Source organism: Pezoporus wallicus, unplaced genomic scaffold (assembly GCF_028554395.1).
Source record: "Pezoporus wallicus isolate ANWC-B61680 ecotype Strahan unplaced genomic scaffold, APGP_CSIRO_Pwel_v1 contig_11133, whole genome shotgun sequence".
Lineage (NCBI taxonomy): Eukaryota > Metazoa > Chordata > Aves > Psittaciformes > Psittacidae > Pezoporus > Pezoporus wallicus.
In genome coordinates, this window is record NW_026636583.1 from 83858 (window position 1) to 105497 (window position 21640).

General features: G+C 41.0%; 1 protein-coding gene across 7 annotated transcripts in view; it reads right to left on the reverse strand.

Moving 5' to 3' along the window:
• Window positions 1-21075, reverse strand: part of PHF20 (PHD finger protein 20) — a 48381-nt gene extending 27306 nt beyond the window's left edge. For 4 of the 7 annotated variants that reach the window (XM_057400827.1, XM_057400826.1, XM_057400824.1 and 1 more), the window contains exons 1-10: window positions 20964-21075; window positions 20216-20263; window positions 17341-17395; window positions 7796-7967; window positions 7515-7599; window positions 6737-6816; window positions 5265-5652; window positions 4765-4872; window positions 3704-3880; window positions 2753-2923 (exon numbers count right to left, since the gene is read on the reverse strand). In XM_057400827.1, the coding sequence (XP_057256810.1) occupies window positions 2753-2923; window positions 3704-3880; window positions 4765-4872; window positions 5265-5652; window positions 6737-6816; window positions 7515-7599; window positions 7796-7967; window positions 17341-17395; window positions 20216-20263; window positions 20964-21072 (1393 nt within the window). In that variant the 5' untranslated portion in view covers window positions 21073-21075. Of the gene's footprint in view, window positions 1-2752; window positions 2924-3703; window positions 3881-4764; window positions 4873-5264; window positions 5653-6736; window positions 6817-7514; window positions 7600-7795; window positions 7968-12247; window positions 12363-15594; window positions 15724-17340; window positions 17396-20215; window positions 20270-20963 lie in introns of those variants that run through there. The other 3 variants (XM_057400828.1, XM_057400822.1, XM_057400823.1) reach the window with 2 other exon arrangements.
• Between the last annotated feature and the right edge of the window lie 565 nt (window positions 21076-21640).

Here is a 21640-nt window from a genome sequence, read left to right on the forward strand (position 1 = left end):
TTACCATCACCACACATTTGGGGGCATCTTCCTCCTTTACAAGCAGCACAACAGAGCTTCCTGCTGCCAGGACACAGCAGAAAGCTCCAAGGAGAGGCTCTGAAGAGGCTGTGCTCCCAGCCCATGCTCTGAGGCCAACTCACTACACCAACATCCAAAGGGGGGACTTCCACCCCTGCACGTGTACATAATTTCTGCTCACAACACATGGTACTAAAACTGGTTTCTATGGGGAGAAAGTTTTGCTGTATTAGCTTCAGATTTTCAGTCACTTCCCTTTCCAGAGGAGCTTGGTGGGTGTTTTCTCCGAGTATAAAGTTAATGATAGACCTACCACCTCTTCTTCCTTCCATGTTTATAACCCAAATGAAAACTCCTCACTTGGCAGTCAATTACGCATTACAATATTAAGTACAGAGACTCAAGGTCAAACAAGCATCAAAGGAGAAAAAAAACCCCATCTCTTCTGTGTTCAAAGAAGCCTCTTGCTTCTCATCGTGCCGTACTAGCAAGGTTTGAGCTATAACCACGTCAAGCAGTAAGTTTACAGTAAAATATCACCATGCGAAGCTTCTGAATCCACAAGGGACCTCCACATACAGACAAGCTCAACTTAAGTTAGAAACCAGATGTCCTTACAGGAGGCATTTTTTCATGGTATTTGATCACTAACCCCAAAGCTTTGTGATTACACCCAAGTAAGATCAACCTTATTTTTGAGACTATTCCATGATGACTTCTGGATTATTTTACAAAGGCAACGGCAACAGATGCTTTCTTAACACAGCATTAACTGCTTAGAAGAACATCTGTGATCATTAACACAGTTTTTCTACACTGTTAATACAGAAAAACCAAGATTTACCACTCCCCACATTCTCAGACCTTATGGAAGCTGTGCTTTGTCAATCTGCAGCTCAAGGAGTACCTTCAAAAGCTTACACAAAGATAAGTGTCATCTTAAAAATGCTACGCTTCAAGCTGAAAATCTGCTGGAATTTACAAACCAAAAGGCTAAATGCCTGTCAACTAGAACAACCTTGCTTTAAGAAATGCTGTGAGTCACTGAAGTTTTATATCAGGCTGGTTTTCTCCATAAGGCATACCCAAAAGGTGGCTCTTCACTGCTGTGGAGAGCTTTGCCATTCCTTCTCTTCTATTATATAGCTTGTCTCAAAAGGGAGTATTTTCAGACACACTCAATATTCTTTCAATCTTCAGAACTGCTACAATCTCCTGCACCTCTTTATAAGAGCTGTGCCTAAGGTGCAAGTCCTGCACAGTTCACCTCAAAGCAGTTCAGTTCACTGTACCTGTCTGGAGTCAGACCTGTACCTGCACACCTCACATGCCAACGGCTTGAGTCACAACAGCCACCAACCACTCTTTCTGCTTGCCTGAAGCACAAGATTCCAACAGAGTCAAGAATCATGTACTCATTACAGAGAGTAATGTCATTTCCTTGCTATTGGGAGACATTAACGTTCTGCTCAGGAATACCCACCCAGTGATTTTGCCTTCATGAGCCAAAACAAGCGACAGCCCATCAGTTAAAAAAGGTAAACCCAGAAGTACTTTACAGACTGACAAGAGTGCAGCAGCCTGACTAGCAAAAAGCTACTGCAGCCACTCTGTATCTTCTGAACTCACTGCCAGAACACAGGGAAGGAAAGGCATGGCCCCAACACACTCCAACTGAAAAGGCTCTGAACATACCATAGTTAAAATACAGGAGGATATTTCACCAGTCTGCTTAGGAAGGACAGGCAAGATCAACATAGCTCCAAGCTGTAAATATGAGACCATTCCATCCAACCTAAGCAAAGGAGAAGAGGCAAATTCCCTCCTGCACAGAAGGTACACATCAATGGCAAAGAGAGAGAGGGTGTTTTATTTGTACAACTACACAAGAGTGGGTGAAAGCACGTGCAAGCAGGAGGGCAAATTTGGAATAACCAAACAACATGATGACAGCCAGCACACACAGATTAGCAATGCTGAGCAATGGTACACGCCTCTAAATGTGCTGCTCCGCTTAAAACTAAGCTTCTTTGATAAAGCATAAACCAGGGAGTTTGTAGTTCAGGTTTCCCCAGTTAGCTGCAGATACAAGTGTTGAAGTTACAAGAAATAATCACAGGACAGCACTATGTTTTGGCATCGTTACTATCTGTACAGGAAATTTCAATCTGAAAAAGCAAGGTAAGTACACACCGCAGCTAAGGGAAAACAGAATTATACACATTACTAAGTCAGATACTGCAGTGATTGAACCATTTCACAAATTTGCACTAAAACCTCTGAATAGTCTAAGGCTGAAGTATAACAGAAGCCAAAACGTGAGGATATAGAAATACACAATCAGGATTACCAAGCATTAATGCTTCCACACACGTGCAGCACAGAAATGACAGAAGAAGCTGCTCTTTTAAGATGTTAGTCCAACTTAATCCAGAATGACAAACATTGAATTATAACCTGAAACCAAGAGTTTGTTAATTTCATCATTCACATGCTAAAAATATTCCACCCATTTAAAAATTATGATTTCTACTTTTTGAAAGATCACCATCAAACGCCAGAGCTTAAGATCAAAACTGAGACCATAGGGAAGAAAAATAAGCATTTTCCCCCATGGTTACCACTGCAGTAATGCACATTTTTGTTAGTGACACTTGTACAAGCACAAAACACCTGGCAGCAGCTGCCTTAAGAAATGCATTAATATTAAATATGAAAGCAAAATTTGAACCTGGAGCAGGAGAAGGTTCTTGAGTTACAGTTACAGAGGAAGACTCGGTGTCTCCAGCCTTCTCTTCCTGTAAACTGGCATCTGTGCTGGGTGCTGTGGTATGTGATGTGTTTCCAGGAGATCCTTGTTCACTGAAACTTTGGTCAGACTCAACAGGAATTTCTAACTGGACTAGAATGGAAGAGAAACATTTCACTGAGTACAACACACACAAAGGCGTATTTCGGAACACTGATGTATGTGTTCATCACGTTACAGTGGAGACAAACAGCCATCCACGCTCCGATGCTTGCTGTTGTATTAACACAAAATGAGTTTTTAACAGCACAGCTACTTGTAGCAACCCTCTAAATGTAGAGCTCCTTAGAAACACACAGGCTTACTCTTGATGGCCCAAAATGGGACAGGTCTCCTCAAACCATTATCAGAGCTCTCCCTGAAAGGGAAAGGCAGTGAAGCACTGGGCATCTCCACCCAGTCTAAGAATAAAAGCATCCTGTTTGAGGCTGAACAAGAGGATTAAACTGTAAGCTTAGCATTTGGGTTACTGCTTCAATCTCAAAGTGTGAAAACTTTGTAATTACCTCATTTTCACAAGCATAACCTGCATCTTTAAAAAAAAAAAAAAACAAACCCAAAACTGCCACCACAAAACAAACTACCACATTTCCTTTACGTTATTTTACAGCCTATGGAGCTCTCCTTTTGCAAGGCCAGTCATCCCTCTGCTGGAAGAGCTCCAACCATGCAAAGGGAATACTAGGATTACTGATGGGAGAGGGAATCAAAAGCAAAAGGCAATCAGGGCTGCACAGAAAGATATAAACTTGAGTTTTCTCTGCACTGCTGATGTAACCAGGTTTCAGTTGCAGCTAAAGAGCCTGCAAGATACACAAGTATCATGCTTACAACTAGATGACTGCCACAAGAGTGTACCAGGAAGCTGCTTACCCTTCTCAGGCTCCTTTTGGTCAGATACTGCATCTTTCCAATGCTGAATTTCTGTTGAAGTTGTGACATGATCTGTATTTAAAATCTCTTGGCTAATACCAGACGAGAGTCTTGAAGATCGTCTCCTGATCTGGTCTTTTTCAGGGTTACCTGAAGAGCTCTTCAATTTATCTTGAGCTGGAACACACAAATGTAATGGTACCATGCAGTTACAGGATTACTAAATAGCTCACAAGCAAACTTTAAAGATCTTCCAGTGGCAGTCTGAAAATGTATTTAAGGACTGAGGATAACAGCAAAGTTACACAGCCCTGGAGATCAGACCTCTCTGTAAAAGCTACAATCATATTAACAGTTATGTTACAGGTCCCTCAACTTTTCTTTTAGAAATAGATCTAAAGTAAGAATACAGATCAATACCTTACTGGTAAAACACTGCTTTAAACAGCAACTGTCCCACTGACATTAGTAATACCAGAAGTTAGATGGGATAATTCAGACACAAACCAACTTTGACTCTATGCACACTGAAGTTTTAACATTTGTGGACCTAAGGAAGGGAAAGACAGCTTTCCTCAGATCTTCACCACTAATGTAATTGTCTTTTCTCATCAACACACTCAAGCTCAACATCACTACACAGTATACCAAGATAAAGTAAAAGCTATTAGACTGCACTGATGTGGAAATTTACCTAGCATTAAAGTTTCTTTGCTAAGCAATGTGGTAAGCCCTCCATCTAGTAGTTAAAGTTTCTGTAACTAGAAAAAGGCTTTTATAATCTCCTGTGTATTGCAATATAATTGCTGCCTCTCCTTCTGCATCAAGATTCACAGCTTGTGGATCCTTTATACAAACCCAGCTTCCAAAACTTAGGAGGAAATTCAGGCACAATGATGCTGCATACAAATGACCAATGGAAGAAGAATAGGTGACGCATTTCAGCCATTGCATGTATCACGGTTCAAGGTCAGTATTACAGACTTTTTTCCCACTCCACTTAAGCTTCAAGAACTTGTACGTACAAATACTGTGAGAGCTGAACACCAAGAAATACTCACATAAATTCTTTTCAATCCTGGGGCGCTTTGGTGGAATTTCACCTCCTTTAGGTATTTTCCGACGTCTTAACTCCAAAGTGATGGGCTGCAGCGTCTGAGAACTTTGCTCTACACGTTCAGATAGAGAACAAAATTGACTGGATGTGAAGCTGTAAAACAAATTCCCAAGCCTCACAGCTTACAATACTGGACTTGCATCAAGAGTTTCACCTGGCTTTCCAAAGTCTACACATTAGCATTTAATCCTGCTGTAGACATGGCTTATAACATATGAAGATTATCTGTCTAAATGTAATCTCTGACCAAACCACTGAAGCTCCAAACCTGCCTGACAAGGATGCTCTCAGCTGTCCTAACCAAGCCTGAACAAAGATGAGTTTAAACATTTCTGTGAGCTTCTAGAGACTGAGGCTGTGAAAGAGCAAGACACTTCTTGTTCCTTTAGGTAAGTTCACAAGGGTTCTGATATACGGCCTAAACATTTATGTTTAGATACATACCCGTTGGAGGAGTTACTGGTGGTCTTCCACGTTTTCGTTTAGTTTCTTTCACGTTTTCTTGTGGACTCTTTATGCTGTCATTCTCTGGCTTCTTCTCAATTTGTGTATCTATTGAATATTCCATATCATTCTCTGATATATTCTCCTTATCTTCTTTTCCATTCTTAGATATATTCTTTTCCGAGACCTTGCCTTTTTCTGAAATGCCTATCAATTTTCCTTCTTTATCAGGTTGCTTAACTCTTTTCTCAGTCTTTAATGTCTTTTCATCCTTGTCTTTCTTTGCATTACCTGTTGCTTTCCTCTGTTCTTTAAATTTCTCCTGCTTTTCAGGAGATGATGGAATTTCATTACCTCTTTCCTTCGGCTTAGCATTACCCACAATATTCTAGAATAAAGAGAACAACATATGAAAATTAACTTACTGCAATCTCAGAGTCCTCCCTCACCACTGCATTTAGCAGGCTTGCATCCTTGTCCCATTTTTCAGAGGACAGAATTTATTGTAAACCACAGATTAAAATTCAGAGGCACTTGAGCTGTTCAAGGACCCATGCAGCTTTCACAGGACACTGCAAGAGATTCAGATTCAATCTTTTCACAACTCAGTGGCAAAGAGATTTGCTGTTTCTTTGCTGTCATGTGCCTCAGGTTTCATCAGCTGTGCTGCTCACAGAACAATTCCATTTGAAGCAGGTATGTGGTACTGGAACACTCACAAACCATCTCAATCAAATTATTCTCAAGAAACTAAACCACAAATACAGTATGTCTGAATTGTCTCTTGATATTCCCGAACTCTTAAAAGCTGTGTGTCCTTGTATAAGTACATTCACAGTGCAAGTCATTGGCATTTACCATGACTGTTCAATATAGCATCCTACACCCTCTACACAGGAACAGAGAAACACTGACATTAAAGAACAACCAGCTTATACTGCTGCCTTTGGAAATCAGGTGGTCTGGGGCTCTCTGCTACTGATGAACAGGAACAAGACACTTTCCATTCCCTGCCAGCATGCTGCTGCATCTGTACTGTACCTGAATCCACACTTTAAGTAACTTACACTCACCACTGAATCTTGAGCTCTGCAGTGGCTCAAGTATTTTTAAGCTTTGTTTCCGATTGTGTAACCAGAGCTCACTAGGAAATTCTCTCTTTATGTTTTTTATGCTGAAGGAGAGAACAAAATGTTTTAACATAAAACTTATCTCTTGGGTTAAGAGAAATTTTCCCAGTCGTTAAATGAAGAAAACAAAGTCCTTTCACGACCTACCCAAAGCTATGCAGAAACATGAGACTCCCTAAAGGAGATAGGAAAGACTAAATATTTTGCCTTTCTTATGCACAATAGTTCTTAAGATTCTTCAACTTCATACAGTTAAGGTTAAATATGGCAGAATTATTTCTCAACCAGGCACAATATTCAATTCAACTCAGAATATTCCAGTAGCAAACACACAATACTTACCTGATCTTTGGAAATAGCTTTGACATGAATGTTTTTGACAGTCTGGACTACACCATCATAAAACTTCACAGTGTATGTACCTAAAATTTGAAAACAAGATACTTAACAGAGTATTTGCTCCAATACTCTAGCTGTATTATAGATAAAAGCTGCCTTATCTGTGTTGTTAGAATCTTCAACAGCAGAGGTCTTATCACAGGCCAGGTAAGGGCAAAACTGACATTACCAAAAACCCAATTCTGGTAAGCATAAAGATGCATGTCTAAACTTAGCGTTGCTCCTTTGATATACCTGCCTCTCAAACAGCTTCGGGGGAATACTCCAACAGATAATTAAACAGACTTTTTCTTCTTAATCTTAGAATATACAATCTAAAGAAAGCACAGCACAAGTCCTTCATGATTCCTTACTGATATTAAAAAAGGATGAGGAGAAGCATGACTGTGCTGGTTTTTCCATTCGTAAAGGGGTTTTGCAGCTCTGACACCAGTTTTACTGCAATTGCATGTATCTCTTGACAATAAACTCCAGAAGAAACAGCTTTTCCCAAATATATACTTAAAGCAATTACTGACCCAGCAGAAAGTTCTTTTATGTCATAAACCGAATGAGAGGTTAGGTTAAAAAAACTTGATGGCAGACTAAAAACTACAACTGAAAATAGAGCTTTTCACAGCAGTTTTCTGCCTGTTGTACTCTCTCCACCTTCACAAGAGGTTAGAATACGATCAGAAATGCATTACTAACAAGTGTGACAAAACAAGAAGTGACTCCTTACCATCTTTGTTAACAGAAGTAACTTTGGCTGGATAGAAGCGACAATCAGACCAGCATGCCAACACCTGATCATTTATATGAAATCCCTACAAGATAGAAGTGTTTTCATCTGAGAATTACTGAAATCTGTAACTTCATTAAAACATCTAAATTGTTTTCCAATACTTAGACTAGACCGTAAAACTCATAGAGCAAGCAACACTGAAGCATTTTAATGGTCATAATTCATATAATTGCATATTAAATTGTTACACACTCAAATGTCCTCTATTTTCTACTTACTGCACAACCTTCTTCCTCCTGTAATCCTTCTTTTCTTAACTGTATTTTCTCTAAGGGACGCAAATAAGGACTGTCCCAACAAAACCATTCATCATATCTATGGTTCCAGCGTTTGAAATGGATAAGCACTTTTCCTTCTTCATAATCAATTTCTTCAATGTGAGCTGGATACCTGGTCAAAAGGTAGATTAAAATATTCCAATTAAGAACAAGGTAATTGGCCTCAGGCACTCAACTACAGCACAAAACATTACACAGATGGAGCCTTCTGCATGATCAAGAGCAAAATATCTGAAGATCTGTTTCATCAGGTGCAGGTGCTATGGGGAGCAGAGTAACTACACTCTAACCTTTAGTTTCTACTATCTTAATATTACTCGATTTATAACTTGTATAAGCAATAAAGATACTACAAAATGATTAAGCTCAGCTCACAACAAATCCCAAAGTGAACAGCCAAAGCAAATACTGGCTGCAGGAAGAGGAGACAACCGAGTTCTTAGTCTGGGATGGAAAAAAATATAACTAGAATCAGGAAATCCTTCCCTACACCTAGAAATTCCACATATTAGAAAGAAATGATAGCTCCAGCTCCCTCTTCGCAAGGATAACACCTGGAATACACTCACTTCTCTGAGACATCCATCAACAGGCACCATGAATCATCTTCCCAGTGTAACTGCAAAAGCCCGGCAGGCACTCTAAAGCTCATTTAAGTTTTATATTCTCAAAGTTAAACTTCATCTGCAAAGTCCCGGGAATTTTAAATAAAAATGCCCCAGTATTTTACAAAAGGAATCTGAGATGCTTCAGATCAAGCTGTTTCTGATCAGGAAGACCTTAAAAACTCTGCATTTCTTTAATTGCATTGGTAATTTCTTGACTTCAGCGAGTATTTCAGAATCACAGCATATTTCACTCTCCCAACTGAAGGTAACACCCCAAGTATTGATGTTTCCCCCTCTGCAACAGTAGTGCCAGGAGAAAATCTTCTTGTCAGCATTTTCAGTTATTTGTGGAAGAAAGGAAACGCCCCTGAGGAAAAAACCAAAACCAAAACCCAACAACAAACAATTCCACAAGTATTCTTTACCTGATAAATCACATTTAAAAGGATAGCACAAGTGGTAATAGAAAGAAATGGCATCTCAACAGGATCAAGCCTGATGCTCAAAATAAACCCCAGACATGCAGGAATTAAGATTTAAGGCAACACAGACTATCACTCTACACTCCTCCAAGGATGAAAAGCCACCTAAAACCGAAATACTTCAGCCAATCTGTATGTCCAGTCACATGCTCAAAAAGGCCACACCAGAGATTAATGCCTGCCTTAACACTCGCTGCCACGTGCCTCAAGCTATGCCCTTAGTTCATCCCAATATATTACCAAAACACATGCAGCAAAGGCTGTGGAAGAGAGGAAGACAAATGGGAGATACTTAGGGCAGGGACATCTCTAACTGGTTACCAGCTTCCCAGGAATGAAATGGCTTCTTTTGTGTGACAGTCAATGTATTTCGCATTTAGGTAATTCCAGGGACTACTCTGCACAGGTTCACAAGGGGGGAACAGTCACAGTCTTTCTACATATAACAACACAGTTCTATTATAGTATATTCTTACATACCTCAATAACTGTCTATCACTAAGTAATGAACAAAAGTCAGTATCCAGTGCAGCACAAAGTCCTGCATGAACAATTAAACCCATGGGACTGACAAGGCAAGCCTTAACAGGGTAGTACAGTACTCCAACATACTAATTTTCTTCTCAATATCCAAGAGCCTCAACCAGAAGTCTCTTAAAATCCATTTTAGTCACACAGAGTGAACTTGAAGAGGTGTTATTACAACAGGTAACACAACAAGTGCCATCATCTACTGCAGGCATCCAGTGCAGCCATGCTCTTTTCAGTAAGAGAGGATGCCTGCAGTCAGTCAGCACTGAGGAGTTCAAATGATCCAATGCAAAACCCAACTCAATTCAAGCAGGACAGCATGTGCACGTACATCATCACAGCTAGATCTCTGGGATCTCTCCGTTTAGGACTGCACCACAAGTGCAGTCCCACAGCTCCATCCTCTGAACTCCACCACTATGTACCAAACAGACCTTTCAGCATGCACAGAGGCACTGCCTGATGGCCAGAGATCTTCAGCGCCCCAAGGTCAACAGACACCATCACAAGGCTTTCGAGACAGCTTTGCTGCATCAACCAAGTCCTGAGAACTAAGCCAAGTACCAAAAGTACTCAGTGTACTCACTGGAGTTCGAGTCTAAGAGGTGACAAACAACTGCACCAGGAACTGAAGCGCACTTCCAGAACGTTATGATTCCAGAGTAAACACAAATCAGTAAGAGCTCTAAAGATACAAAATTCACTTAGCCCTTTGGCAAGGAGAAGACTGCACTGGCTACTCTGCTGGCATACACATTTCTTCTTCCTCTTCAACAGGGCTGGCATCACAATCAAACACCCTGAAAGTCCTGAACTGTCATTTCAGGGTGCAAGCCACTGCAAGGAAAGGCAGGTAAACAGGGCTTTGAGATGAAATACTTCCCAAAGCACTACTGCCCTCTGAGAAGAGAAGCAGTACTGAGCGCAGGAATTAAAGCCAGCCCATCGAGCAAACAAGAAACTTCTGCCCATGTTTAAGAGCCAACACCACAACAAGTACACACCAGAAAAGCCTGGACCTCTGAAGGTCTAGCACCAGAAAAAGCAACTTCCAGCAAACAAAGTTTTGCATCCATGTAAAAGGAGCACACTGGTGCCAGAGTGGTCCTGCTCATAGAATGGCAGGTGAAAGCAGCAGGGGAAATGAGCAAGTAGCCTGTCCTCTACAAATCCACACCTGGGGAGGTGTCAGCCCATCAGCACTGATATTGCTAAGAGAAAACAGATCCCCAGCTCTTAACAATTTTGGTTCACAAACCCTGAAAGCACACACACAGATAACCAGCCAAGCAAACACAGACTTTCTGAACCAGGTTTCAAAAGCTTGGCATGCAAAAGAAAGCTTTCAGAATGGGAGAGTTAATAACTAAGATGCAAGATCAAGGAGTTACAATTCACTGAGCATAAGACAGGTAATTTAAGTTCAAGTGTTTTCAAAAAGCAAACAACACAGCTTGGTTTTGGACATGCATCATATCCAACATTCAAGTTTAAGCCAAGGAATACACAGAAAGTATAGCAGGTGCTGAATCTACCAAAGTTTTCCCATCTAAGAGCTGTATGCCATACTTTGAGATACTGTTGTTACCTAAACATGTCAGAAGGATGATCGTCACGGACACAAGTTATTAGGCTTACTCAAACACAATCTATACTGAACTGCATCTTAATAAGCCTGCAGCACAGACAGGCCAAGAAAACTCATTTTTGTAGGCATGACAATTTCTTTTGCTGTACAAACAAAGCTCAAGAATACAAAGATACATGCAGATTCAGACTGAAGCCCTACCTAAGGCTGGTTATGCAGGAAGGCCAACATAACATGCAAGCATGAGTTAATGCTGTACTTCGCATTCTTTCCAAAAGAGCTGCTTACTTATTTTCACAATTCCAATACCCTTGTACCTGGAAAGGGGATAAATACTCTGCATGCAATTAAGATGCTTTGGAACAAGCACACTATGTCTAAGGCAGTGCTCCATCCTTATGGAATGTCCACATGGTTTTCAACACAGATTTCTGTACACTTAACCCACCAGCAGGTTCCAGAGCCTGAAGTACAATCAAGTCTAACCCATGTAGGCTCTTTAAAAACAAATTCCTGTATTTAAGAAGCCTTTGAATCCAGCAATTTTCACTGTATGCTTCATTCCCTGTGCATTATTCAATGCTAGCTTTTGAGCTAACTTCCTACAACAATCATTTAGAAGGCTCAAAGCTAGCTCAAGTAGCTTTTAGGCCCTTTTCCCCTTCCTACTCTTCCTCACAGCTGGAGTCTGCAAGACAGGCTCCAGAGAAGACGTCTCAGTGTGGAGTATGTTTCCTTACCCAATTCTTTATTCTAACTCTAACCACCCTCAAATGAGCAAGGGCCATAACAATTTCAAGCCAACTTCAAAGCCTCTGAGTTCACACCAGCAATAGTGAAGGAAGCAGCGAGGAACTACCCTGGGTGTTCTGTACTGCAAAGGATTTCTCTCTCCGTATAGCACAGAACTTGGGGTGAATTCACAAGTACCAAAGTCAAGTCCCACTGGATTTATGAGTAGCCCTGTTTCCCAAACAGACACAGCACCAGTACACTTCTTTTTAAGGACTAGCACAACACATCACCATCTAGCGCCCATTACAACCACTGGTATATAAACGTTTATCAGTTAACTACTTTCCTACAAACCAATGACCAGGACTCTAAATATGGTACCAATACAAAATGTTTAAGATATTAAAGACTTAGAGTTAATATAATATGAATGGTTTTAAAAAAATACCAGTTTTTTAATCTGTCACGGGCTTCCAACTGGGCTCCCACCTCAAAGTTGATCCCTCTTCTATTCGGAGGATGTTTTGTCATTTTGTAATATCAACACTGCTGATTTTATTCCCCTGAAAAATGCAATTAAATATCAATCACTAATCAAGACATACACAAGATAAGCTTAAGTACCATAATCCCCCAAAAGCTAGATGTTACGGGACCTCTGTATTTGCGATTTGCAGGAAGTAATGGGGATGATTATCTCCAACCAGCGTTCCCAAGTGACAGTGTGCAGAACCATGCCAAAAATGCGTTCCAAATGGGAGCTACTGGACCATGAAACATTGAAGCTCAACCTCCGTCCATCGGTCCAAGTTCCAGGTCAGTTGAGAACTCTGCAACCCAAAGTTTATTCCCAGCTGAGATGGAAGTTTCATAATATCCTCTCCCCCCTCCCAGTGTGGATGAAAACAAGGAATCCTGTAAACAGGAAGTGGGCAAAACCAAACACAATAAGAAGCTTTCACAGCTACCATGATAGTGAAACACTCCAGCACACTATGTCGCCTCATCACTACAAACGCAGTAAGAGTTCAAACAAGCCAGAAACACGTAGTTTGATCAGTTTTAGAAGGCTGTCTATGCTGCCTGCGTTGTCTGCATTGCTTTCTTCCCCCTTCTCCATTTTAACCAGAAAATACTCTTCATTGAGACATGTTTTCAACAGATGATACAGAAGGTTTAAGAAATCTTGCCAAAGCAGTTTCTCTCAAGGTACATGTACTGGAAAGCTTGATGAGGAGCTATTTTCCCCGAGTTTTTGTCAGTCATTTCCCGCAGCTGTAAGATACAAAACCCATTCCTGTAGTCTTCAAGCTCACAAGGTCCAAAAATATGAATTGCTTTATTCTGTACTGTCCTCCTTACAATAAGATTGTGCCTTGATGATTCAGTTAAAGACATATAAATTTTTAATTAAAAACCTTTCTAGTCTTACACTAGAAGAACAGAGACATGCACTGGCAACAGAAATAAGCAGCAGCAATTTGTTTTACACAATGCATAAGCAGCAACGATACCAACTGAGCTGCATCTCCAAAAGGACCGATATTATTTTATGAAGAACTACTCTCAAGTTCAAATGTGGTTCAGAAAAGAAGAGATCTTTAGGAAAGTCATAAAGCTCCTATCACAAGATAAAGCTACTCCATCAACACACCCTACACCAGGCCACTTCCCAAGTCTGGCCACGGAGGCACCCTGACACAGCAGTACTCAGCAAGCCCTGCACAGCAGGCTTTTTGTTTCGCAGCTGAATTCAGGAACAGCTTCCTCAGGCAGATACACACTTGGTAGAACATTACAAGAGAAATTACTCAATAGAGTACCTCAACAAGTTAACCCAAAACACACAGCTGTAGAGGAAGACTGAAATGATGTATGACATGAGCTTCACAGGGAGCCATCACACAGCTCTTCACAAACAAGGCAAAGAGGCACCACTAAATCCCATCCACATTTCACCAGCACCACCCTGACCATGCAGAGAACTTTGTTTCTTAGAAAGACAGCACTAACACAAGGACTTGCCTCCGCTTCAAGAGTTTCAGCCTCTGTCCTCCCCTGCAAGGACTACTTAAAAACCTTGAAGTACATCAAAATACATTATTAACAACCAACCCCAGACTAAAGACAGAGTCATAACTACAACTTGGAAAGAACACTTCACCCAAACATCTCTTCTAAGATCTTCTTCAGCAGAAAATGAATTTGTACTAACTCGGTAACCAAACTGAGACAGAGCAGGCTTTTCACTTCGGTAACCCTGGGAATCCATTATTCTCAAGTGCTCAAGACCACAATTAAAACAAGGGATAGATACCAGGTCTATCCCCAAAGCTGTATGGCTTTTCTCCAAAGCTTCTTATTCCACTATGAGGATTAGACCTGTTTCAGGTACAGGCAGTCCATGATTTAAACAAGTTACTATTTCCAACAGAAAATATTTCTACATCACTGAAAGTACACACCTGTCATTTAAACGGGAGAGCCTCTTCTTCCCATCCCAAAAGTCACCCGGTAATTTAGTTTTTGAAGATTATTCAACTATTCAGATACGTAAAAGGTACCAATTAGGAAAGCACATTTCTATGAGGGCAATGCAAATGGGAATACAGTTACATTAGTATTGATCCCTTTAGGGATCATTATTTTCATCCCAGAACACACTTTCTGCTCTGCTAACAATGCAGGTTCTGTATACCTGCAGCCATTCTTATTCTCTCCTGTTTTAAGCTGTCAGTGCTGAGCCCCAAGTCTGGCACATCACTAGTGCTCAACAGGAGAGGGTTCCTCTGGAAACTGGAGGAGTCTTTCACGTTATCATACAGAGAAAAAACCAAGCAGTCATGGCAAACTTTCACTAATAACAGCCTCTACTGTTTTCTCTTCGGAAACAGCAGATCCATTGCAGCCTTCTTCAAACATTACCTACCTTTGCAAACACCATTTTCCAAATCACTTGTAGTTATGGTTAAACACCTATGGGCATGAACTATCAAACCAAAACCCTCGCCTTCAAACTCAGTCCTCCTTCCAAACTTCATACTGTCTCAGTTCAATACTGCATAAGCAGCTCAGAAGAATGACAAATACACTCCCACAATCCAGACTCTTAACAACTTAATTCTTCAGTGCATTTGTGCAAAACTCACAATTCCCCCTCATCAGAGCACAACAAAGAGGAACTCCATGAAAAACACAGTTATTTGACTTGAGAAAGAAGCATGGTGAACTTTGACATAAACATAAGCTTTCAGTGTAAAGCAGTATTGTTTTATTCTGGATGGTGAGCTTGCTGTCCAATGCCTCTCAGGGATTCTACATCACTGGTGATTCAGTAGGACTGCATGGTAGGACAGCGGGTTAATAACAAGCACTGGCAAAACCAGGGTATAGAAGCAACCAGCAAGACATTGCCCTGTGCTCACTGGAAATGCAGCACAGGTTTAACTGCACTTTGACACTGAAGGCAGCCCCAAGATTTTATTTGCAGCTTCTATACAAGCAACAAGGCACAAGCTTGTTTTGCTGCCTTCATATATAGCAGTATAAGCAGCTTCGATGCCGTAACAGGTTTACAGGTCACCTAAACTGACTCTACTGTTCTCCAGCAGCAGACACCATTTCAACTGCTAGCATATCTATATGCCCACTCTGAAACGGCCAACGACTAAATCCAGTCACACTTTGCGCATCAGGTTTTATTGTTCTGCAATAGTTAGTTCTGATCTTTCACCATCTGCATGCATGACACCAAGCCTCACATCTTCATCAGTGGTAAAACAATGAAAGCCTCACCCAGGGCACCCCCTACAACATGCATGCCCCCATCAGGGATGGTCAATCCAGAGAAGTCCGTGGTCCCCACCACAATCGGAAGACCTTGCAAGTGGATGACCACAGCCATGCTGTGCTGAAGCCACACACCTGCAGATAAGAAAAGGTAATGGCTATATCAGACTACAAAACAGCATTTACAGACACCATTTACATTGTACAGTCCTAATGGCACCTGAGGAAGACTAAGTGCAAGTCTCACAAACATCTGAAGACCACTTTTAAAACTTGTGATCAGCTTCCCAAGTCAGTGCCAAAACCAACAGACCTCTATTGCCTGCAGAGTCAAAATCTGCCTACCAGGTTTGCCTACAGCAGCACTGTAACCATGAAGTATGCCTCACTGTATTCTACCCTCATATAAAGCCAGAAATAAACCCTCACCCTGTTAAAGCGCTAACTCAAAGGTTCTGTACCAGCTGTTCACCTGAAGATCCCTATGCTCCTGCCTCATGTGTTGTTTATGCATACTATTTCATAGTAAGATGAATAAGTTTTAGGACACAACCCCAAGTTTCAGATGTCCTTAGCACTGGTACTTCACAACACAATGCCTCAGATTTTCAGTCAAGTTGGATTTTTTTTTAATGCAACAGGAGCAGAAATGGGAAAGATCTGAACTGGCCGTGAAGACACTACCAACAAATTCCAAGGAATACTGCATCACCTCCCTTCTTCTATGCAAAAGGCATTTCAAACCAGACACCGGACTACATGCAGTTCTTATCTGCACCGTGTACAAACCTCAATTAGATCTTAACCAGCACTCACCTCTTGCTTAGAAAGTTTCCCAGATTCAACCAACAACTACACAGGCAAATTCTTTGACTGAGCAACACAACAGTGAAATTGGATCCTGAACTGATACTGAAAATTTCCCCGAGAATAACACTGCACAGATAATTCCTCAACACTAAAACATTCCCTCAAACCACAAGAGGTATGAAGTATTTCATCTCCGACTCCTATTCTTCCTTTACAGTAGACTAACAAAACCAACACCAATAAAAAAAATAATCTACATTTACTCCCTTCTTCAGGCAAGACTAAAGTACTCTATGACAAAGTAAAAAGGGGTCAGCACATGTAAGTTACCCTCCCCAAAGCAAGATCCTCACACCCTGCCTAAGATCACACGACAGTGAGAATGTCATTTCTATCCTCCCAACAATAACTGTGCTGTCAGTTCAAACTGGTGGCGAGAGTGGCACAGACCAGCATGGCAGCCAAAATTATGAACATGGGCAATTGAGCAGAAAAACTATTTTTCTATATTAAAACCTATTTGAATTACCAAGTGCAATTAAAGAAATACTCATTGCTGAAAAGAACTCTTTTCAATCATGCGATCATCTCTCATTTAGCTGTTCTGGTTTCTCCTCTTTCTTCATGTCACACTAAAAGACAAACACTCCTGAGCACTGAAGAACCAAAAGATTTGGGAAAAGTGTTTAAGTCACAGGAAATAAAGCAGGTTTTTCCTAAATAAAACCACATTCAAAAAAGTCTACTTGAACAAAACTGCCGTTTTTTCCACCAACTGAAAATGTGCAGTCTTTGTTTCAAGAATGTAAGGATTTAATTTAGAGAAATGCTATCCACAGTGGCTGTGCAAGAATTAAGAAAAATCTGAACTTTAAAGTAAAACTTAAAAAGCTTAAAGAAAAGCTGTAATTAACAAGAACAAGGATCCATGCTTATACTCACCAAGAAGAAACTCGTTCCTTATCTGGCTGCAAGCATTCCAAACACTGTTGTACGACTATAGGGAAGGAAAAACATAAGTCATGTGAATTCCAAAACTTTAAGTAGTTTAGAGTTCAAAGAAGTATCTTCTCTACACAAACGATACCCCAATCACACAATAACACCTCTGGAACACCCATTTAATCTGAAGATATTTCAGTACCCAGGGTCAGCAGGCTGCTGTGAGCCAAATTAGAAACTTCAAGAGATCCTTAAAGACGCTGCATCCACACACCCACATCAAATTTCTCCAACACTTATGCTTTGCCAAACAGAAGCCAGTAGCACCTTTACCATCACTCCTACTTTGATGCAGCAGCTATTTCAGAATCACCCCATTAACTAAGCTAGTGGGCAGTGTAACTACCAAACCTCATATATGCAAGTAACTCCAAATTCAAGGTACTGCCTGCAAATACCTAAAGAACAGCTCACTGACATGTTAAGTGCACCTTATGCTGCACTTCAAGGAAATAACAGCCAGTTTTATTTGGTGATTCTAGTTGAAATGCCAGGCTAAAGATGCAGCACAGATGACCATCATGAGCTCATCATCTCCACCCCTTTATCTCTTTTGCCTTTTTTTGTTCCTTTCCCTTCCTCTGCTACAACTGCAGAAATACTTACCTGCTCTCCCCACTTCTCTATTTAACCACCACAAGGCAGGTAACACTTTCAAGTAAATTTTCTGAAACCTTCAAAGATAGCTAAATGCAATCAATCTGCCCCAAATCTAACACCTTCTTTTCCTTTCAGTTTTATGAGAGCTACTACTGAGAAACCCAGACAAATACCACTGCAATTATACTCCCATCTTCCAAACAATCTTTAACTCTGAGGACAGCAGCTAAAAAAAGAGAAAGCCTCCATTCTGAAATACCAAGTATGAGAAGCAGCCTACAAACAAAACTGAAACTGCCAAATCCGAGTGGAAGGGTCAGAACACCAGAGTGTTCTAGATTTGGAAGTACATCAAAATGCTTTTGCCAAACGACTACAGCAGGCTGGGATTCATACCACTGATTCACTTCTGATGTAACACACAATTCCTGCTCATACCAGTGGCTTTCTGATGCAATACCATGATGGTTAATGAACTTTAACAAGTCATCCTCCAGTACTTACAGGTTATTTATAAAACACAAAACAACAAACCTATACCTGAGGTGAGATACAAGCCTTCAACAAGATTAAAATCACAGGAATACTCTGATTCCACAAGCCTGGGTTTTCAAGGCATACCACAGTAAGACTGATTCTTTCTGAATATGTAGAAATAGCTTTTCAACTAGTCAGAGACACATTAAAAAAAAACCTTCTTGCATTCAGAAATAATTCCAACACCACAAAAAAGCAGCATAACAAATGGGGGAGAATCACATTAAACACTTATCTCGCTGAAAAAGCTTCTAGCAACTCTAAGCATCTCTGGTTTTAGATCTTCTTAGTTAAGAAAGAATATATTTAGTGTGAAGGATATTTTAAGGTGCAAATTCATGTATCAGGCAGTAAGAACTCTCTCAAGGAAATCAAGAGTTCACCCGTTTAACAACCACAAAGACCTGCAGAGAGCTCAAGCAAGCTGCATTGTACCTTGTGGAAGCACAATCTCCAGGTCATGAGAGTTCACCTCATCAATCCATGCATGTCTAGCCACATGAGCAAACACGAGCCAAGATGACCCAACACAGCCCTCTCCTGTCAGTGAGGACATCCTCAGTTGGATAAACCACATTCATCATGTGGCAGAGGGATCTGCGTTCTGGTCATATGAGAAATAACAGTTTCTTCATCCACATTCATGTTAAGACATGCAGGGCTTCTCCAGACTGCACAAGTGGCAGAAACAAGCTACAGCCTTTTGCATTATTCCAAGAAGCCTAACACAGCCCACAGACTGGGCACACCAATGCAATTCCTCCTGGTTTTCTACCTGAAGTGAAGCTGTATGCAGCTACTTCATGGCTCTGAATGCACCAAGTGTAACTGTCCTCAGAAGGCACTTTTGCCCTGCTAAACAGGTAGCCAGAGGCTTAGAATGCCTTTATCAAATCAAAACGGAATCAGGAAAAGAGTGGACCAATTCTCTTTGCCATTCTACACTTGCTCAGAAGCAAAATCAACAAAAGCAACACCCTGCAGGTCTCCCTGGACAAACTTACTTACAGTGAGACTGTATTCATTTGGCTTAAGCTGGTGTTGCAGCAGCCTAAGGCTGAACCTATTGCACACCCTGGTCCAGGTGCTAACTGTCAGAGAGTGGCCTTGCATGACAGATGAGGAAAGGAAGCACACATGAGCTCAAAACCTCACGCGTCAATCTCAGTATTTTGCAAAGAACCAGTTTCTTCTTAAAAGAACATACCCTTAAGAAATGGGTAGGGACCAAGAATTTGATTTGCCTGCTCATTGTCTGCTTGGCTACAACATTTAGATTACTGAGTCTAATACTGTTCTGCACCCAATGCCAGCGTTTCAAAGTCAGTACAAACATCAGTATTAAGTAGGTCTGAAGTACTGCCACCTACATCCCTACTGCAAGTAAGACTTTGGTGTTATAGAGAAATCCACATTTCAGATGGGTATTTAATACTTCAGGCTACATGCTGGTCAGTAAGCTGACCAATTTACTCCTCAGTTTTGACCAAATGTCCCGCCCCTGGCTTTGAGGTTGCTCTGGTTGTTCCAGCAGCACCCTATATACTTACAGCAGACTGCTGAACCTAAGGCTTTTCGTATCAGCTGGTATCAACATGTATTTCAGCTACGAGAGGAAAAGATTCTGACCAAAACCAGGAGTCAATAGGAAAGCACAAAAATAATCTGATAACGGTACCTGCAGCAGTAACCGGAGTTGGGCTTCTGACTCTTAGAAGAAATCTACCTGTAAAATCCATAAAAAGAAAGTTTGAGAAATACTTTTCATAGATGATTTATATCACCTGCAATACTGGCCACTGAACTCCCCCACAGGGCATCACTGCCAGTCAGTCAGTATATATAGTGTTCTGACACACGTGGCATTCTCAGTTTCATTACTCACTTCCCTCCTGACTGGACAGAGTCAGGTCTACCTTACTTGCTGATGAAGAAGACATTTTAATCTCAAATCAAGGGAAATCCTGCAAGTTACACTGCCATGAGCTTTGATTTGGTCTTCATTTAAGACAGCTCATTAAGCAGACAAATCATTTGTGTCTGTGCCACACTGGGAAGAATGAAACTCCCTTGGTTTATTACAAGAAGAAATAGGTGCACTTCAAGGCTGCTTGCTAAGGATGCTCAGTTCTACAACCGGAGCACTAGAGGTGTTCAAGACAGCTTCCTGACATGATCACCCTGTGGAACAAGAGGATGATCTCCATCTCCTTGGGAAGCAAGTGCCAAGTAGAAGAAAGAGAAGTCCATTTTAAAACTAGGATTTTAACATCAGCAACAAGATCAGGAAAGCCCTTTGGTACTGACTTCACACTGAATAAACAAACCACACTAACTGATGTTAAAATGCAGGTAGCTGCGTTATAAGAGCTAAAGGCACAGATGGAGACAGTTGTACCTCTTTTTAACCAGTTTCATAAACCCACGTGAAATGGAGTCCTTAAAACAAGGCAGACTGCAGCTAGCTATTCTGAAACAAGCTGGCTGAAAGCGCTCAAGCCCAGTAAAACCACACAAACGCATGGCAACAAACATCAAGCCTCAAAGAGTACTTATATTCCAACATGCGTTATTTTCTGCCACGCACATCTGCAGTCAGTCAGCACGGACACATTATACACCCAGATGTGCATGATCTTGCATTCACAAAATAAAGAGCCACCAGTTCCAAAAGGTTTTTTGGAACATACAGGTGATGCAGCTATTGGCATTTTGACAGCAAGGCCAGACCAAGAGCTATTTCTTACCTGAAACAAGTCTCTTCCTACAGGAAGCACGAGTCAAAATAAACCTGCAGGCAAGCAAGGAACAGAAGTACAAAGATGATAAGGGATAAATTGAAACAAAAAAGAAAGAAGTAGACTTGTTCAGCTGCTGAATGAACTATTACAAAAGCACTGCATAAGACTTGTCAATATGATGTACCATTAAGCACAAAGTATACACAACTTTTTTTGTTTAACTAAACCACTGCACCCACACAATTAGGCAACCATCAAGAACACACTCATGACAACCACTTGTGAGGCTGAACAATAAATCCGCCCCCCTGTCTCACGCACACTCTTTAGCTCAGCTCGCAATACTTGCACAAGTGCTCACA